The 20822-nt window shown below is 39.9% G+C and overlaps 1 protein-coding gene and 2 non-coding genes across 3 annotated transcripts in view; all 3 read right to left on the bottom strand.

Moving 5' to 3' along the window:
• Positions 1–10166: 10166 nt before the first annotated feature.
• Positions 10167–20822, bottom strand: part of Hspa9 (heat shock protein family A (Hsp70) member 9) — a 19548-nt gene continuing 8892 nt past the window's right edge. Inside the window, exons 9-17 of the mRNA XM_004643251.2 lie at positions 19960–20052; positions 17628–17837; positions 16429–16656; positions 14841–14945; positions 14172–14289; positions 13732–13826; positions 13229–13321; positions 12660–12800; positions 10167–10905 (exon numbers count right to left, since the gene is read on the bottom strand). Of these exons, the coding sequence (XP_004643308.1) occupies positions 10828–10905; positions 12660–12800; positions 13229–13321; positions 13732–13826; positions 14172–14289; positions 14841–14945; positions 16429–16656; positions 17628–17837; positions 19960–20052 (1161 nt within the window). The 3' untranslated portion in view covers positions 10167–10827. The remainder of the gene's footprint in view (positions 10906–12659; positions 12801–13228; positions 13322–13731; positions 13827–14171; positions 14290–14840; positions 14946–16428; positions 16657–17627; positions 17838–19959; positions 20053–20822) is intronic.
• LOC111813183 lies at positions 15363–15432 on the bottom strand. Its single transcript, XR_002818503.1, has one exon. It is a non-coding gene; the product is annotated as a small nucleolar RNA SNORD63 (small nucleolar RNA).
• LOC111813182 lies at positions 17211–17282 on the bottom strand. The gene has a single exon (XR_002818502.1). It is a non-coding gene; the product is annotated as a small nucleolar RNA SNORD63 (small nucleolar RNA).

Raw genomic sequence — 20822 nt, 5'->3', positions numbered from 1 at the left:
TCTGGGTATAATCTCCAGTACAAGGGTTCAGAGGAGTAAAACAAAGAAATAGAATGAACTGACATCTAGTCTTCCTGAGATTTGGTGTATTGATAAGGACCCAACATTATGTAGGATTCCTGCTGATAGTATATACTGCAAGGAAGTAACCAGGTAATTCAGTTTATTAGATCCACACCAAACAAATGGTCTGTACCCTTCAAAATGTTATTATCAAGAAAAGACAAAAAGGGCTGGCCAAATAGCTCAGTGGATTAAAGCACCTGCAAGCAGGCTCAGGGGCTGGGGTTCAATCCTCGGGCCTGCCATGCCGGCTCCATCCCCGGAGTGCGCTGAGCCGGCAATTGAGACTGAGCATGGTGGCACTGTGCTTGTAATCACAGCACTTGGGAGGCTGTAAACAGGAGAATCACTATGAGTCCAATCTAGTAGTGAGACCCTGAACACCCTCTAGACACTTTCCTAAAACTACAAAAAAAAAAAAAAAAAAAGTACAACCAAAAGACAGATACATCCAGGAGTGGTGGTTTAAGCCTATAACAACAACACTTGGGAGAGTGAGGCAAGAGAATCACAAGTTGGGACCCAGCCTGGGCAATTTAGCAGCTTCGTGAGGTGCTGCCTCAAAACAAAAATTTAAAAAGGGCTAGGGCTGTAGCTCAGTGAAGGCCCTCAGTTTAATCCCCACTACCCCCCCCCCACGAACTATACTCAGATGAAAAGAGATATAGAATTCCCATACTGTTAATAATACCCCTAAGTTATCTTTGATTTGATCCTAGGTGGAAAATAAACTACTGGAGGGAAAAAAAAACAACTACTGGATTTTGACACAATTAGGAAAATTGTATATGGATTATACATCAGAGGGTGGTATTGGTGTTAAACTTCCTGACTTTGTATTTGTGGGTTGTTTTAATCATGTAAGATCCTGCTGAATTGTTCAAGGTGAAGTGTGTATACATACTTTTTTTTTTTTTTTTTTTTTCAGAACCAGAGATTGCCAGGCAAGCACTTATTTCTACTGAGCTATCTCCCTGGCCCCTTATACATACTTCTTGATCAGAAGAGTGTATACATACTTGGGAAAATGCAACATAGCAATTAATGTTATGAATCTATGTGTGTGCATTATACTCCTAGCTTGTCTAAGAAGAGGTTTGAAAAGTTAAATTGAAAAATTCACTCAGATAACAAATCTTTTGAGTATCATATAAAAATCTGCTATGGAATTGACCACCTTGCCTATGAATTATGAGTTAGTGATATAATTTCAATGTGTGCCCCAAAAAGTATGTTGGAAATAATCCCAATGCAAATCTTGGGAGGTGAAGCTAATGGGAAGTGTTAAATCCAGTCTGTTATGTCTGGATTGATGGGTTATAAAAAGGCTTGAGGCTGCAAGTTCAGTCTTTATTTTCTTTAATTTATGTGATACAGTGTCTTGCTATACAGTTTAGACTTGTGGTGATCCTCCTGTTTGAGCCTCCCCAGCACTGGGATTATGGACATGTACCACTACACCTGGTTTTGGGGCTTGTATAATATGCCCTGGGTTCCAGGGTCGGCATGGCAAGCAGTACCAGGGATTGAATTTGGGGCCTTCTGCTTGCCAGGCAGGCGCTTAGACTTCTGAACTCTCTCTCCAGCCTCCAGTCTCATATTCTTGACCAGTTTTTTTTTTTTTGTTGTTGTTGTTGTTGTTTTTGAGACAGGGACTCACTGTGTAATCCAGGCTGGCCTTGAACTTGCAGTATAGCCCAGGTTGGCCTCAAACTCAGTACAGCCTCTTGAGTACTGGTATAGGACTGGCTTCTGCCTTTTTGCCCTTCTGCCTGGGACACAGGTCTTGCTAAGTTGTCAGCTGATCTTGGTTGAATTTCAAGCCTCCTCAGTTGCAAATTTCAAAAATTTGGGCCGTGGAGATAGCTCAGTAGTCTGAGCACCTGCCTAGGCAAGTGCTAAGGACCTGGGTTTGATCCCCAGTACTGCATGCCACACCAGCCCTACTGCCTGGTGGTGCATGCCTGTAATCCCAGTGCTGAGGAAGCTGAAACAGAAGGATCACTATGAGTCCAGCTGTGTAGTGAGACCCTGTACCAAAAAATTAAATTTTGGGCTGGGGAGATGGCTCAGTAGAATAAGTGCTTCCCTGGCAAGCGCAAGGGCCTCAGTTCAATCCCCGGTTCCGCAAAAAAAAAAAAAAAAATTTATCGAAGGACCAGGAGGATAACTCAGTGGCATAAGTGCCTGCCTGGCAAGTGTAAGGTCCTGAGTTCAATCCCTGGTAGCACAAAACAAACAAACAAAAAATTACCCAGTCAAATATCTTGTTAGAAAGGCAAAAAGTGAACCAAGATAGGATTGCTATTCATTTTGGTCACTCCTATTCCATTTGTTGTCCAGAAAAACGGCACCATTTCTGGACCTATTTCTTTTTGGATTCTTTTTCTGGGAATATTTGCTGAGAGCAATGAGTGCTGAACCCTAAGTACACCTAAGGCTGAGGCAGGAGGATCATTTAAATCCGAACTTTGGACTGAGAAGATAGCTCAGTGGCTTAAGTGCCAGCCTGGCAAGCACAAGGTCCTGAGTTCAATCCCCAGTACCAAAAATAAATAAATAAATAAATACAAATCTTGAGAGTAACCTACACAACACAGGGAGTTCCCCTCCTCCCATATACAATAAAAAAAAAAACAAAAAACCAAACACCTTTAATCAGTTAACTTTATTTACTGGGTCTGGTTTCGACTGCCCCCCATACACTATGGCAGGTGAGGGTATAGTTTATATTATCAATTTAAAATAATATACTTGAATCTCTACAATGGAGAGAGCAAATGATCCAGATATTTAGACAGTCGGAAAGATTTGGCAAGCTTTAGTGTTTATACACTAAGCAGTGTTCTGGGTTCCAGGAAACATGGCCAAGTTTCTGACTTCATAAAGCTTATGTCTTAGTGGGGGAGAGAACAAATTAAGTGGTAGTAAATGCTATGGCATTTCCCTGAAAATAAGCTCTAGCATGATTTTTCAGGATGTTCTTTAATGCAAATCCTACCTTCAAAATAAGCCTCAGTTAAGGTGGTCAGCCAGGGGCCAGGGAGATGGCTCAGTGGGATAAGCACTTCCCTGGCAAGCACAAGGGCCTTAGTTTAATCCCTGGTTCTACCAAAAGAAAGGTGGGTAGGCAGATGGGTGCATTTGTTTGTTTGTTTGTTTGTTTTGATTGTGATCTACTTCCAATTTATTTTTTAAATTTATTTTATTGAGAAATAAATATGAGACAGTTTCAAAGCTGAATAATAGGACAGTTTCAATAATCAATACATTGTACATTGTTATCTTCTTAGTGCTTATCCATAGTACAAGCAGACAGGATATCCTGTCCAAACACTATTAATACACCTCTTTCGGGCCAGGGAGATGGCTCAGTAGGATAAGCGCTTGACTGACAAATGCAAGGATCTGAGTTCAATCCCCGGTTCCACCAAAAAAAAAAACAACAAAAAAAAACACCTCTTTCTTCTCATTGAATTAAGCGAAAGTAGCTGTATATCCTATTTTGTGGGGGCCTGCCCCTTAGCTCAGTTCTTTAAGTGGCTGCTTCAACAAAGCAGTCAGGCTCAGGTTGCTGTGGTTCGATCCCCACAACTCAAGCCAACCAAACCTGCCCTGAAGGCAATCGGAGCAAAAAAAAAAAAAAAATCCTTATCCTATTTTGTATATATAAATACAAAATGGCCCTTCCTTTGTATCCCCTTTCTTTTTTTTGTTTAGTCCTGTCAGAGGTGAATATTCTGTTGGCATCTAAATACTAAGGTGTTTGAATTCAGCTAAACAATCCAACACTGCCTAGCAGTCTATAAATATTAGTGAGTTATCCTCAGAAGTTACTGACTTGACCCTTTTACACCTCATCGTATTAATATAGCTTTACTTTATATATCTTGTTTTTATACTTTTCTTCTGGGTGGTTAAGACCAAGATAATGCAAGACCTATAGAACAAGAAATGTAACTTTTGTATCTGATAAGGTCAGTCAAGTACCCTCAGGATTTATCCTGTAGCCCTGTACCGCACTTTGTCAGTGTCAGCCATGAGGATGAGTCATGGCCATTGCTTGACCAATTTGCTCTCTGTGAAAGCCTGAGAGAATGATTTTTCTCTCCATGTGACTCTCCCCAGGCACAGTATACATCTTCAGACACATTCCTCTGTGGCTCCATGATCTTCTTGATCAGAAAATTTGGAGCACAACTGAGTTACATGTTACAGTACAGGTTCTCCTATGTCCCGAGTCTTCACTGACCTTAAAAGGCTAGGGCCAAAATGTTGGCTGACCTTGCAGCCCTTCCTTTTCTCCAATTTTGAACTGCTAACTTAGGTTGTTAACCCTCCAGAAGAGAAGCTCATTATTAACCTGCAATATATGCAGTTTGGTTTACCCTGTCTAAATATCAAACATCTTTGGCATATCCTGGAACAGGTATTTTCTATCAAATATTGGTATGTTGAACTTTAAGACGTTACAGAACATGTAGGAAAAATAATTTTATAAAGGTAGAAATAAGCATTTACATAATTTTACAAAAAAATTTAGAAATCTAGCCATATACAGAATTGTAACAGGACAGACGTGACTTTTTTTTTTTTTTTTTTTTTTTATCACCCTTAAAAAAAAAAAAAATCCTTGAGAGACATTATGGCAATAAATGGTATGTCATGACAAGAAGTACATATTTAGAAGACCAGGATGGCAGGCACTCCAAGCGTGACCCCTCTATTACACATCACCATCCTCAGTGCAGCCACCAAGCTCACAGGCACCAGCATATAGAGTTAGGGTGAGAATCTCACCAGCAAACCACTAGTCTCAAAAACCTGATGTCCTCCAAGATCACTGCCCCACCCATCTTGTGCATACAAATGCATGGCTTTGCCTCTGTCATGTTTCTCAGCTTTTCTCCTTGCCCACTCCTTTGTCCAATCCTCAAGTTCTCGCTTTCCTTTTATTTGTGTTGTAACTTTCTATATGTAATTCCTCTTTTAAGTTCTTATATTAGGGAGACAATATGATATTTACACATGTGGGTCTGGTTTATTTCACTTATAAGTGTATCTTCAAGTGTCATCCACTTAAATATGAACGCTTCAAGTTTATCTTTCTTTATAGTTGAGTAATACTCCATTATATAAAAGTACCACATCTTTTTCAACCATTCCACATGTGATGGGCCTTTTGGTTGTTTTCAAGATCTGGCTATCACAAATTGTGCTGCTATAAACATAGGTATACATATATCACTATGATATGATGCTTTCAGTTCCTCTGGGAAAATTCCCAGTAGGGGGATAGCAGGCTTGAATGGAATTTCCAGTCCTAGTTTTTTAAGGAGTCTTCACACTGATTTGCATAATGGTTGCAGTAGTCTACACTCCCACCAACAGTGGAGAAGGGTTCCCTTTTCCCCACAGCCTCTCCAACATTTGTTGTTGGTTGATTTCTTTATGATAGCCATTCTTTCTGGGGTGTAGATGTATTTGGTATGTCTGCTCTAACACACAATACATGTATGGAATTACATTTATGGATCATAGATGTTAATAAATATAATTACATGTAAATACTTTTGTATTTTAGTTAAAACACTAAACAGATGAACTCAAAACTGTTAGATGACCAACTGGGAGTCTAGACACAATGCACAAATAATGTATAACACTTGCTAACAAATGTGGCTATTACGTTATACAAATTTTTTTTTTAAATTTTATTTATGTGTGTGTGTGTGTGTGGACTGCTCAGCCCACCAGGGGCAGGGCTGACTGGCATGTGGTGCTGGGGGATTGAACCGTGGTCCCTGTGCTTTGCTAAACTTGTTCTAAGTAGGTGCTTTAGACCACTGAGCCATCTCACCAGCCCCTGTTATACGAATTTTCATGTGGTAGTGGATGTACTACTTAATATAGTCATGTGAAATGAGCATTTTTTCTGAACTTTGATTTTTGTTTGTGTGGGCCACAATTCTTAACAGTCATCATTTTTGTTGCCACTCCTATTTCTTTTTTTTTTTTTTTTGCGGAATTGAGGATTGAACTCAGGCCCTGTGCTTGCCAGGGAAACGCTTATTCCACTGAGCCATTTCCCCAGCCCCCGACACTCCTATTTCTTAAGACTTCAATTAATACTGATTTAATGGAAACTTTCTAAGTGCTAGCCTGTGAAAGATTGTGGTTTGAAGAATTGGTGGGATAAAATTACTGACAATTGTGTTCCCAGTGCACCAGGAATAGTCTACATGGACAAGAAGTGCTCTTTTTAAAAAATTTCCAAAGTGCTCACATCTGCCTGGCAAGTACAAATTCATGAGTTTGATTCCCAATACCAAAAAAATAAAAAAGTACTTACTCATTTAAGGAACACTCCATTGTTGACGTGAGATAGGACCAACAGTTTTATAGGAAATGGAGTTGCAAGAAATTAAGGATAGAATTTGGGCTTGGGTTTGGAATTATGATGTGCCAGATGATATATCTGATGTGTAGTTTTATACATAAGACTATGGTACATGATTAGAAAGACAACAACCCAGTCTTATTTTCAGGGAAATACGATTAAAAAAAATAGTAGGCAAGAATAGGGAAATGGGCCAGGGATACAGCGCAGTGGCACAGCACCTGCTTGGTGGTCTGAGTTTGATTCTTGGTTAAAAAACAGAACCAAAAAAAAAAAACCAAATAGGAAACAAATTAGATTGGGGAAGGGCTATTTAACATTTCATAACCCTTTGTTAAAAGAGGATTGCTGTGAGTTTGAGTCCAATCTGGGCTGTGAGTTCAAAGCCAACCTGAACTACATAGCAAGAACCTGTCTCAAATAAATAAATAAATAAATAAATAAAAAAGGGAGGGGGAGATAGCTCAGAATAAGCGCTTACCTGGCAAACACAAGGGCCTGAGTTCAATTGCTGGTTGTGGGGTGCGGGGAATCACCTGAGGTTGGGGCAAGTATGTTTGTTTCTTTTTCTGTATTTAGGACAGGGTCTACAGGGTCTCACTGTATAATTGGACTCTTAGTGATACTCCTGTTTTCACCTTCCCTAAGTGCTGGGATTACAGGCAGTGTGCCACTGTACCCAGTCTCAATCTCAATGGCCCTCTCAGTTTGCCCCAGGCGCAGGGCTGCTTGGCTGGCTGGGATGGAGCCCAGGCCGCTGCGCTCTAAGCAGCTGCTTTAGTCCACTGAGCTATCGCTAGAGATGGCCAAAGCAAATGTTTTTCGAGATTTCCCACGGTTCCGCGGGGCGCTGGTCCTTCTGCCAGCAACCATCGAAGAACAGCAGCCTTGGCCTTCTGCTATCCCATGGCTATGGGCCTCAACATGGGCCACAAGGTGACTAAGGAGGGCCGGGGAGATGGTTCAGTAGAATAAGCACTTCTCTGGCAAGCACAAGGGCCTGAGTTCAATCCTCAGTTCCGCAAAAAAAAAAAAAAAGGTGACTAAGAATGTAAGTAAACCAAGGCACAGCTGCCTCCCCAAACACACCAAGTTCATCCAGGAGGTACACAGCTTCATCCCCTACGAGCGGCACACCATGGAGCTGCTCATGATCGCCAGTGACAAACGCGCCCAAAAGTTCATCAAGAAAAGGCTAGGGACTCATGGATGCAAGAGAAAGCTTGAGCTGAGCAACTTGCTGGCTGCCATGCTGAAGGCAGCTACTAAGACTAAGTTCCTCTGGAAAAAAGCTTTGCAGAGTTTAAAAAAAAAAAATTATGTTTCTTGAGAAGACTCTTCTGCCATGGACAAAAAGTCACAAGATAAAAAATGGAAAAGGGTTCATAGTGAGACCCTGCCTCAAGTGTGGAAACGTGACTTTGTGCCTGTAAGGCAAGAACTCCACACTGAGCCACATCTCCAGCTCCTGTTGGTTTTCATTTGCCACACATACCAGTTACTCTGGAACTAGAAACATCCGTCAAGTAGGTTGGAGTTAAGAGGCAAATGTAAAGTTTTGGTTTTCATGTTAAAAATCGTGTAAAAAGGGGCTGGTGAGATGGCTCAGTGGTCTAAAGCACCTACTTAGAACAAGCTAAGCTAAGCAAAAGCACAGGGACTGTGGTTCAATCCCCAGCACCACATGCCAGCCAGCCCCACCCCCGGGTGGGCTGAACTGGCCACACACACTAAATAAAAATAAAATCGTGTAAAAAGATTTTTTTTCTTTTTGTGGAACCAGGGATTGAACTCAGATCCTTGCGTTTGCCAGTCAAGCGCTTATCCTACTGAGCCATCTCCCTGGCCCCCAAAAAGATTTTTTTTTCATTGGAGAGATCTCACTAGTTGAAGTTGGCCTTGAACTCAAGTGATCTCAAAAACAAAAGCTTGGGGCTGGGGAGATGGCTCAGTAGAATAAGAGTGAGTTCAATCCCTAGTTCCGCCAAAAAAACCCCCAAAAACCAAAAAACAAAAAAAGCCTTCGAAGCAGTTTCTTTTTCATACTGGGAATCAAACTCAGATCCTGTACTCTTCAGGCAGGTGCTGTGCCTCGAGTTACGTTCCTGGCCTCCAGAATAGTATACCCTACTCAGTGTATGGGTATTATCTAACTGGGTCAAGGGTCCAAACAAAATATAAAAAAGCAAAGTTAAGTTGAAATTCTCTGTTTATCTGAAGCATAGGGTTTAAACCTTTGGTGTTTCAATCTTTAGCCAGTAGGGTATCTCAGGTTCCATAATTGTTAGCTAATTACTTCTAGTGAATCTTACTCTAAATTATCTCTGGGGAATCCTAAACCGTTAGTGTAGCTTCATAGTTAGGTATTCACTCGTACAGCTTGAGACCGTTGTCAGGGTTTCCTGTCCAAACAGCTTTTATCTCTTGCTCAGGATGCTTGGTTCCTCAGATATTGAAGATAAGCTTGGACTAATATATTCTGCTTCTCAATTTGGGTACCTGGAATCTTAGAGGATGTTTTTAAGTAGCCATAGTACATCAAGTTCACATGGCTAAAAATGAATTTAGTTTTTATTTTTCACATAAATCCTTTTTTTTTTTTTTTTTTTTTTGTGATACCGAGGATTGAACTCAGGACCCTGCACTTGCTAGACAAGCACTTAATTCTACTGAGCTATCTCCCTAGCCCCGTAAGACACTTTCATGGGAGTATTAATACCAGGAATGTCTTTTTTGCTTTTTTTTTTTGTGTAGCTGAGGATTGCATAGCTCAGGCCCTTGCGCTTGCCAGGCAAGCGCTTGTTCTATTAAGCTATCTCCGCAGCCCCAATACCAGGAATGTCATTACCATACATGTGAACCACTTTTTCATAGAGCATCAAACTACTTAGGATGACCTTAAGAAATAGGAACTGCATTTGTAAATACTATTACAATGCCAGTCTAAGCCAATGGAGGGAATGTCCATGAAACATGAAAGGAAGTCTACAGGAAGTCTTGGGAAATACCTAGTCATTTCATGGGACATAATGGTGTGGTCACCCTTTCTACCTTAAGGCATCAACACTACTTGAGAAAACTGGGAGGGACATATAAAGAATTGAGATGCCTTATGTATATATACAAACTCCTTCCATAACAAATACTATGTAACTATATATTTTTTTTATTTTTTCATTTTTTGGAGGAACGGGGGATTGAATTCAGGTCCTGCGCTTGCTAGGCAAGTGCTTATTCTACTGAGCTATCTCCCCCACCCCTTGTAACTGTAAATACTAATAATAAATTTTGAAAGAAAAATTTAGGTAAGCCAAGGAATTAAAATTGAGTCACTGAATCATATCTTGGAACTTATTACTAGCTGAAATCTTACTAGAAGACAGTTCTACTTTGATTTTGCTGTAGTTGAAAGCAACCTGCAAATGACAGCCTTTATTTAGGTTTTCATGCTAAATAAAATCTTGTAACCAGATTTATTATATTTTTGGAGATAGGATCTTACTATGTAGTCAAAGTTGGCCTTAAACTCTGTGATCCTCCTGCCTCAGCATTTCAAGTGCTGGGACTACAGACCTGCACCACCATTTTTGGTCTTGTAACCAGATTTGTGTATGATGGCACATAGTACTAGTCCTAAATCTTGCACTTTGGCAGTAGTTTAGTCCTTCAAGCAAATTGCCTCACCCTTCATAAACAAAAGAGATTGAGGTGCTTTTCATTTTTATTTTTTAAAAAAACCCAGAATGGATCAAAAAGAATCAAGGTGCCAGACATAGGCCAGTGGACAGCTAAAAAAAAGTATGCCTTAAAACATCAGGGACTTCATCAGTGCCTAACAAAGTTTAATTTTCTATTGACCTAGCTTCCTTTGCCCTATCCACACGGCACAGGTAGGTGGCTTCTTTGCAAGGCCTCAGCTGAAGGATCCTGTGTACATACAAGTTCATTCCTTACAGTAGTATTCTGGGCCAACAAGGATCTTCAACCCCGTCTGGCCTCCTTCCAGGTCCACCGTCCATTTCTTCTACTGCATGTGAGATGGTTTCGTCCCTCAAAAATATGACTCCTCCAGCAAAAATCAATGCTAAGTCATTATAATAATCAGTAATAATTTGTCCTATTCCCCTTTTACATGCAACTGAAAAATGACAGGCTAGGGACAGAACACTGAACTCTGTACTGTTCGATTACCCATTAAATGATCATTCACTAACAGTCACTACATTTACATATTAGGGAAATTATATATAGAATACTGCAAAAACACAGTAAAAAGACTGAAGTTTCCTCATTTCTGCTCAGGAAGTCCCTCTACTCCCAAGCTTCATAGTATGCTGTCCTTTTGACTCCAAAATGTACTGCTATTACTGTTTCTCTTCCTTTTGATCTTCCTTTTGTTCCCCAGTGCCAGAACTTCCAGAGCCTTCTCTTTCAGATGCCATCTGTTAAAACATTTGAGAATCACACACTTAATACTAAGCAATAGTTGGCTCTCTGTTTAACATCAAAACATAGAAGCAATATACCCAATCTTTTGTCCTCATCCCCCACACCCCACTCCCTGGCTCTGTAGTATTGACATTACCTGGGCTAACTTCTGTTGACACTCTGCTCCTTTTTTTCCCCCAAGGTTAAATATTTTTTTTATCTGGTATTATATATACATACAACACACTAGAATACCTTTTTAATGTGTAAGTAAAAGGCACCACTTGTTAGATACAGGGAATTCTAATTAAATTGGCACAGTCAAGACCGAAAACATAGATGTGTCTTGCTTGGTTTTGAGACAATGAAGGATTCTCCTAGTATTTAAACATATTCATATAGGGGCCGGGGAGATGGCTTAGTGGAATAAGCGCTTCTCTGGCAAGCGCAAGGGCCTGAGTTCAATCCCTGGTTCCGCGCCCACCCCCCAAAAAAATTATTTTTGAGATTACATTCTCAATTTTTGTGAAAAGTCAAACATTACTAATGAAGTCTAACCATGTATTTAGAAAGGGAAAACAGTGGTATTTATTGAACTGGAATTACTATCTAAACTTGAAAAAAAAAAGAGATCCCCCCCCCTTTTTTTTTTTTTTTTTGCAATACTGGGGATTAAACTCAGGACCTTGTGCAAAATATCCATTTAACTACAACACAATTTTACTTAAATTAGGACTATCCAACAAAAATATTGTCAGCCACTAATGATCTAAATTCTGGTGTATGAAATCTATTAAATTATGGCACACATACAAAAGCCATGAGACATTTCTGTTCTGTAATAAGCAAGGCAGAGTCTATTACTCATTATTGGCCTTTTCCCTCCCCAACCCCCCCGCATTTAATACAGGGTCTATAGGGTCTCACTACAGATAGGACTCATAGTGATTCTGTTTTCAGCCTCCCAAGTGCTGGGATTACAGGTGCATGCCACCTTACTATCTAGTCTCGATAGCCATCTCAGCTCCTCCCAGTGGTGGGGCCCAGCATAGCACACTGGGGCTTGAACCATGGCCCGAGTCTTGCCTAAGCAGGTGCTTTAATCTGCTGAGCTATCTGGCTGGTCATAAGTCTGCCCTTTCTCCTCCCTTCTTGATGCCAGCAAAGATCATTTTTGTTCTAGGAATGTACTTCTTGGGATTCTCCAAATACTCCATCAATGTATCCTGTCCCCAGGTGATACTTTTGTTCTTGTTGCATCTGTGTAAGAGAATAAAACAGCCTGACCTGTCCTCCACCCATAGAGACCATGAAGATTTGACCCAATATTGTGCTTGTCTCTCTTCTCAAAAGTGTGGCATTGGGCACATTTCTGTACAAAAATTTTCTTACCTTTTTCAAAATCACTCTTTTTTTTTTTTTTTTTTTTTTTTTGTGGCCATGTTGGGCTGATGTGACGTGTTGGGGATCGAGCTGTGGTCCCTGTGCATGCCTAAGCAGGCAATTTAGACCACTGAGCTATCTCACCAGCCCATCAACATGATCCATTTTTAAATTAAGCCTGCTGCAGGTTCCACATCAGGTGGTCACCACTCTTTGCTTGTTACTGCAAATTCCAGTTCAGAAGCCTGATGGCCTACTCTAGTCTTCTAACTCTTAAATCTCTTAATTCTATAACTATGGAAGGAGTCTGAGCCATTAGTGACATTAGGAACAATTACAACAAAACAAATTTCAACTAGCACCAACACACCCTTCAGCTTTGTACCTTTTTGTATGCCATCTCGAAGAGCTTCAGTGATGCCTGCTGGAGAGAGGAAGCTGCCTGCCTGATGTTTTCTCCTGTTTCACTGTCTTTTCGAGCCAGGAGCTCCCGCATTTTGGAAATCTCTTCCTTCAGCTTGTTGCACTTAAAACAAAACAAAGAAACTCACTTTTCCAAATCTATCTCATTACATGTATGTACGTATGTATATATGTATTTATTTATTGGAACCGGGGATTGAACTCAGGCCCTTGTGCTTGCCAGGGAAGCACTTATTCCACTGAGCCATCTCCCCGGCCCCCTATCTCATTACATGTAGCAGTTAATATTCAAAATCATGTTTTAGAACTTAAATTTTTTTTTGTAACCACTTTTTTTCCCCATAATTTTATTGAGAAACAAATAGCAATGAGACAGTTTCAGATCAAATTGGTAGGACAGTTTCAATAATTAACACATTGCATACTCTCTTCCTAGTGGTTATTTGCTGTACAAGAACTTGAATTCTTATATCAAAATCAACACAAAAATGAATTTAACTGGTTTCTAATTTCCTGAGTTTTAAAACTCACCTCATCAGCAGGCAGTTGGTCCTTGAACTCTTCCATCTTTGTTTCTGTGTCATGAATTATTCCTTCAGCCATATTAACTGCTTCAACTCGTTCCTTGGAAAAATCAGAAATTTAATGTAAGTAACCTTGCAATCAACCAAAGTTTGGTCAATGTCTACACAGAGTAAGACAATGAGCTATGTGCTGCACAAGGTAAAATTAGTGAGAATGAAGAAAAAAAAAATCACTGGTTTGAGGTTATATGGGATAGCTTTGAGCGGGGGTCTATAAATGTGCAAACACTAAAAAACATTCTAAGCCAGGGTTGTGTTGCACTTGGGAGGCTAGAGCGGAAAGATCACTTGAGCACAGGACAGCCTCACCAACATAAATCTGTCTCAGAAGAGAAGCAAAGGGGAGAGAAGGATAAATTGGTAGAAAATCTGAAGATAGTACCATATCCAAATTTCAATTTCATTTCCCAGCTTTACTAAGATTACAAAACTCATGAGAAGCAAAATTACCTTCTTTCGCCTGTCTTCCTCAGCATACTTCTCTGCATTTTTAACCATATTTTCAATATCATCTTTGCTTAACCCACCAGAAGACTGGATTACAACTGTAAAAAAAAAAAAAAAAAAGCCACTTCATTAGTTTTTAGAAAAGACGGCGATAAACTGGGCTGTCTACTGAAAATTCAATCCAGACGCTTTTTTTTGGCTTGTATATAAACATCACTTATAAAAAGCAAATCTGGGGCCGGGGAGATGGCTCAGTGGAATAAGCACTTCCCTGGCAAGCGCAAGGGCCTGAGTTCAATCCCCAGTTCCACCAAAAAAAAAAAAAAAAAAAAAAAAAGCAAATCTGGCAACCAAAAAGAATCAAAGTAAAATCCCCATCTCAGAATGGATATACCACAAAAAGCTCTCTTTTCCAAAAGGGATCTTTCTTTAAAAAGACTTACTCTGCTGCTCACGTCCTGTACCCTTATCTTTGGCAGAAACATGTACAATTCCATTGGCATCAATGTCAAATGTAACTTCAATCTGAGGCACTCCACGAGGGGCTGGAGGGATACCAACCTAAAATAAATAAATATAATGAGTTAGCCACTTGTCAGAGGGACCCTATGCCATTACTTTGTCAAGTAAACAAATCACTTCCTAGGAAAAACAAGTGATATTTTCACATTTTCATTTAATATACAAAAATACAAGTTTGTAAGGCTAGTAGTTTCAAGGCTGCCTGACATCAACAGGGATCATACTAGTGAAGGAAACCTAGTGACCATGATATCATAAACCCCCAGTGAAATCACCCCAGTACAGTTCTCAACACCAAGAACCATTAAGCAGTGCTGATCAGAAGTACCACAATCTTTTAAATGAGCAATCAAAAGAATATTCCTGAACCGGCATTGTTTCTGAGCATCTAGAAATTTCTTGATGAAATTCTTAAAAGCATAAGGCATAAACTTTTCATGTAAAACCGAAGCCAAAAATTCATCTGCGTAACTTTTTAGAGTAACACAGTATGCATAATATGTATACCAGCAATCTATAGGTGTCGGAATAATGTCTAACTATACAATAATGAGCTTGTGGAACAATACCCTAAAATTCACAATACCTACCAAAGTAAACTGCCCAAGAAGCTTGTTGTCTCCAGCCATCTCTCTCTCACCCTGACACACTTTAATCTCCACTTGAGTTTGGCCATCAGCAGCGGTAGAGAAAACCTGAGGAGAAAATCTTACTGTATTGGTAATCTGATCAAACTATTATCTTTTTTTTTTTTTTTTGCGGGGGGGGGGGGCACGGAACCAGGGATTGAACTCAGGCCCTTGCCAGGCAAGCACTTATTCTACTGAGCTATTTCCCTGGCCCCTAAACTATTCTCCTTACAAAGAAAAGTGAACCAGAAAAATGTTCAGATCCCAACACTGAAAAGGTCCTAATGTACATTATATTCAAAACAAAGCCTTATGTCAGGGACTAGGAGTAGGATTAGCGCAGCAAAAAGGCATACAATAGCTGTTGCTTCAATTAAGCAATTAAACACAAAAGATGTGGCATATGCACAAATAGGTCCAAAAAGAAGAACGAAAATGTTGACGCATAATCTGGGGAAACAAGATCAAGCAGCAAATGTATTTTGTGCTCAGTCACAGAAGTCATCACAATTTTCTCTCAGAATGATGTGTTGACAAATATACATCATTGCACAAACATAACTATAGCCAACATACAGGAAAATGTCAGGATTAAGAAGATCATCATGGGCTGGTGAGATGGCTCAGTGGTCTAAAGCACCTACTTAGAACAAGCTTAACAAACCAGAGGGACCACGGTTCAATCCCCCAGCACCACATGCCAGCCAGCCTTGCCTCTTGGTGGGCTGAGCTGGCCACACACACATACACACAAATAAATAAATTTAAAAAAAAAGATCATCATGAAATAATTTCTGATCTAAGCTCAAAACAGCCCTCAGTATCTCAGTACCCTAACCAACCCCATCATTTCTCAGATGACAGGCACAGCCCTACTGCTCCAAGTAGGCTTTTCTGCATCACTGTACACAAAGGAACACTTTTAGGGGGCCAGTGATACAGCTCAATGGCACAGCACCTGCCCGGCACACATGAGGTCCTGAGTTTGATTCCTGGTACCAAAAAACCCAAAACCAAATATTCTTCTAGGAGCAACAATAATAAAAGACAAGATTCTCAGCCAGGTGTAGTGGTACATGTCTGTAATCCCAGCCCTTAAGAGGCTGAAGTAGGATTGCCACAAATGAGGCTGTCCTGTGCTACACCTACATAGTGAGTTCAAGGCTAGTCTGAACTACATAGCAAGACCCTATTCCAAAAAATCAAAAATCAGGTAAGATTCTCACTGCCCAGTCAACCAGTAGACTGCAAACATAATTTACTGGGCCGGGGAGATGGCTCAGTACAGTAAGTGCTTGCCTGGCAAGCACAAGGGCCTGGGTTCAATCCCGAGTTCCACCAAAAAACAAAAACTAAACAAAACATAATTTACTTGTGTTTTTCGTTTTTGAGACAGGCTGACCTTCAACTCATGGTTGTCTTCCTCCCTTAGCCTCTGGCGTGCTGGGATTACAGGCATATGTCACATCACCATGTCTGCAATCAGACCACTCACAGACCTTAATACTTATATGATAAAGTAAGGCACAGGAAATAGTGGCATTGTTACCTGGCTCTTCTTGGTTGGAATAGTGGTATTCCTGTTAATAAGTTTGGTAAAGACACCTCCCAGAGTCTCAATACCCAAAGACAAAGGAGTGACATCCAGAAGCAGCACATCTGTGACATCACCAGCCAGCACACCTCCCTGAATTGCAGCTCCAATGGCTACAGCCTCATCAGGATTGACAGCTTTACTTGGAGCTCGGCCAAAAAGATCTTGTACAGTCTGCTGAACCTGAGTGTTAAGGAGAAAAAATCTGTAATTCAACATTCAGGACCAAACTGCCTAAGGACAGATAGCATGTCCTAAGACCAGTGAGATTTGAAATCAGGCTAGTTCATATCCAAAAAATGTTTATACTTTTATTTCATAGTGAAAATCTTACTGGCGTGAAAACACATGCTGTAATCACTGCCCTTTTAAATTTGGAAAGCATATAAGTTTTTTTACTTTTAAAGTTTACAAGAGGACATACATTTTGTAGCCCAAGTCGTGTTCTAAACATCCACAACTGATAGCCAAATTTTAAAGGAGGCAGCAGAAATAATTCAATACTGTTGGGCTAGTATGGGGCATGTTCTTCCATTCTATTTATTAGCACTAAAGTGCTAGTTAGCATTCTGGATGTTATCCTAATTTGTCCTCTTGACCCGGAGCCTTTTATCCCAGGTTTGTTCTGGGAGCATTTTCCCATGCATTTCAATGGAACCTAAAATATCAAAGCCACTGACTGAGGCCCAAGATAATTCTACTCAAGCTGCCACAAAGAAATCCATCTTCAACAAGTCTGTGCTCAGTCATTAGTTTTCACACATCTGTACTTTTCAGAATGATGTGCTGAATAAAATGCATCATTGCACAAATCTTTGTTGAAGATAGGCAAAAAGAAACTGCAAGCACTAGGCTATGTTAGTATAGATTTTATTTTCTCTAACCTCGCGCTGTTTTCATTCCTAAAATTGTACAAGACTTGAGTTCAGAATGCTTTCTGTTAATGCCTACAAAGATATTCTGACTCACCTAAATCCTTTTTCTTATACCTTTCATTAGAAGAGTAAAACAGCTAAAAACTAGTGAGAACACACTCTTACCATTTTTTTTAAAAAGTCACCCTTGAAAAATGGATCAAATGTTTACCCACATACCACATAAATCATCTGTATGGTTTTCTCTTTTCTCCCTGATAAAAATTCTGTAAGCCTTACCTTGGGCATCCTAGTCATGCCACCAACAAGAATCACTTCTCCTATGTCACTCTTGCTGACTTCTGCATCCTGCATAGCTTTCTGGCATGGAGCAATAGTCCTCTTGATTAGATCAGTGACAATCCCCTCAAACTGTGCTCGGGTCAGCTTCATATTCAAATGTTTGGGCCCAGAAGCATCCATTGTAAGGTATGGCAAGTTAATGTCAGTCTGAAAACAATATTTAAATGCATGTGAGTAGGGAAACTAGTAAAATATGTATATGGCCCATAGATATTAACCACTTACCAGTATAATCATTTAAGTATAGGATGACCGAAAACTTTATTTTGGGGTTAATTTTTGTAAAATAATAGAATAGAGGGCTGGGGAGATAGCTCAGTAGAATAGGCACTTGCCTGGCAAACACAAGGTCCTGAGTTCAGTCCTCGGTACCAAAAAAAAAAAAAAAAAAAAAAAAACCACGAAATATAAAAATGACAACTTTATGAATACAAAAATCAACTGGTTGAAATGACACTGGCCTAAGCAATGACTGGATAGTCAGTAATGTAAGCACATGTTGCCCCAGTGATAGGAGTAGACTAGTAAGTGGAGTAGAAAAGGAGGGGAGTAAATTCTTATTCAAGAGATGAGCTGTTCGACATGGTTTTTTTTGGCAGAACTGGGGATTGAACTCAGGCCCTTACATTTGCCAGGAAGCGCTTATTCCACTGAGCCATCTCCCTGGCCCCTCGACATTTAATACTAAGAATTATACTACCGTTTTCCTTCACAAAGGTTTAAAAAAAAAAAAAAAAAAGCCATATATGTAAAGGAAAAATTTTAAAGTAGGTCTTCATTCAAAAAACCCAATACCAGTCCTAGGCATTATCTATTCCGGGAAGTTTACAAATTTAGGAAAGCTACACAAGTACTCTCTGAACTTATTAGATGTACATAAACTAGTACTACCATAACATCCACAGAAAGCTAATGGTGCTGGGCATGGTGGCACATGCCTGTAATCCCAGCATTTGGGAAGCTGAGGCAGGAAGATTGTTGAGTTTGAAATCTGCCTGGGATACAAAGTGAGCTCAATGCCAAACTAAACTGCATACCAAGACCCTGTCTCAAAGACATAATTTTTTTTTTAAAAAAGGCGACTAATGGTCCCTCTATGCAACATCCAGTATATTTAATAAATCCTAAATCCTGATATGACATGGGATTTTATGTGTGACTGAGAGTAACAATTCCCAAAGTATTGTTATAAAAAATGTCATTTTCTTTCTTGTGATTATAAACCTAATTCTGTCTTTTTATCAGTCATTACATTTATAGTCATTTATTCACTGTATATTACCCTAAGAAAATTAATTTGGTAATTATAACTCCTATGAGGAAGGTACAATTATTACTCTTTCTTTGAAGCTAAGAACACATAAATAGAGTGATTCATAAGATCACAGTTCATTATATTTCACAGTTCATTACATAAGGAACTCTAGCAGTTTGTCCGCAGATCTGTTTTTCAGTGTTGGAAAGTGGAATCAGGGCCTCATGTGTGCTACCAGTGAGCTACACCTCCAACCCCTGAGAAACAACATTCTTTGCTTTTTTTTTTTTTTTTTTTGCGGAACCAGGGATTGAACTCGGGCCCTTGCGCTTGCCAGGCAAGTGCCTATTCTACTGAGCCATCTCCCCAGCCCCAGAAACAACATTCTTAACCTCAATTTTGTATCTCTTTTATTAATTAATGTACATCTTCCTAAATCTCAGGTTCTAGACTGTGACTGAAATTACTAAATGAAGAGACATTTAAGAGATTCGCAAGGAGGTATATTCAATTAATGCAGATAAGTTTTCTAAGCTAGTAATTCCAATTTTCTGCATGGTTAGATTTGTTTGGTACAGAGGATTGAACTCATGACCCCATAACATACTAAGCAAACACTACCTCTGACCTATATCCAAAGCCCTAGACTAGGTTTTTAAGTTGGGCTGTGGGGGGATATAATTCAGCACAAGGCCCACGTTGATTCCCAGCGCCAAAAATAAATGTTTTTTTGAGTGCTGGAAATCAATCCAGGACCTTGCATGTGCTAGGCAAACTCTACTACTTATATACTCAGCCCTGTAAGAATCTCTGATTTTGGTGTTTAAATATGAACAAATAACTACATTACTATTCCTTTACTCTCATGGCAAAGGTTCTTACTAAACTACAAAATCAAAAGGATACACTATCATGAGACCAGCTAGAATAGGCCATTTAAAAAAAAAAAAAAAAATCAACTCAGGCTAAAAATAAAATATCCATCAAGGCTGCTGGGAGTGTTCGGTGTCTTACCTGCACAGATGAGGAGAGTTCACACTTAGCCTTCTCAGCCGCTTCCCGCACTCTTTGAAGCGCCATGTTGTCTTTGGTCAAATCAACCCCTGTCTACACAAAGTAAACACACACAATACTGGTAATCACTGTGATGATTAAGTGTTATTTAAATTGCAGTAACAAGGCTAAGTTAACAAGAGCACAAAATAAAGCCTTCAGTTTTAAAAATCTAGAGGGGAGCCAGGAATATAGTAACTCAGTAGCACAGCACATGCTTGGCAAACGAGAGGTCCTGAACTCCATTCCCAGTACCCCACCCCCAAAAAAGAAAAAAATCTATCCAGAAGCCAGGTGTAGTGGCACATGCCTATAACTCCAACACTTGGGAGGCTGAAGGAGGAGGACTGCTATGAATTTGAGGCTAGCCTGAGCCATCCTGGAGTACATAGTGAACGCAAGACCAGCCTAACTATAGTATGAGACCCTGTCTCAAAAAATTAAAACAAAACAAAACCCTGTATTTCACATTTTTAAAACATATGTAGGGGGCTGGTGAGATGGCTCAGGGGTCTAAAGCACCTGCTTAGAACAAGCTTAGCAAAGCACAGGGACCGCAGTTCAATCCCCCATGCCAGCCAGCCCCGCCCCCTGGTGGGCTGAGCTGGCCACACACACACACACACACACACAAATAAAATTTAAAAAAAAAAAACATGTATCTGCCTAGAATCTGACAACTGAACTGGCAGCTCTTTTCAGCTTTAAGATTCTAGTTAAAAGAGGAAAAAGATGATTTCACAATTTCTTTTCCAATATTATTATTTTTTTTTTAAATTTGTGTGTGTGTGTGTGTGTGTGTGTGTGTGTGGCCAGCTCAGCCC

Source organism: Octodon degus, unplaced genomic scaffold, assembly GCF_000260255.1.
Source record: "Octodon degus isolate 3935 unplaced genomic scaffold, OctDeg1.0 scaffold00169, whole genome shotgun sequence".
In the NCBI taxonomy this organism is placed as follows: Eukaryota; Metazoa; Chordata; class Mammalia; order Rodentia; family Octodontidae; genus Octodon; species Octodon degus.
Note: the sequence above shows the minus strand (reverse complement) of the source record. Positions and strands in the feature narration are given on the sequence as shown.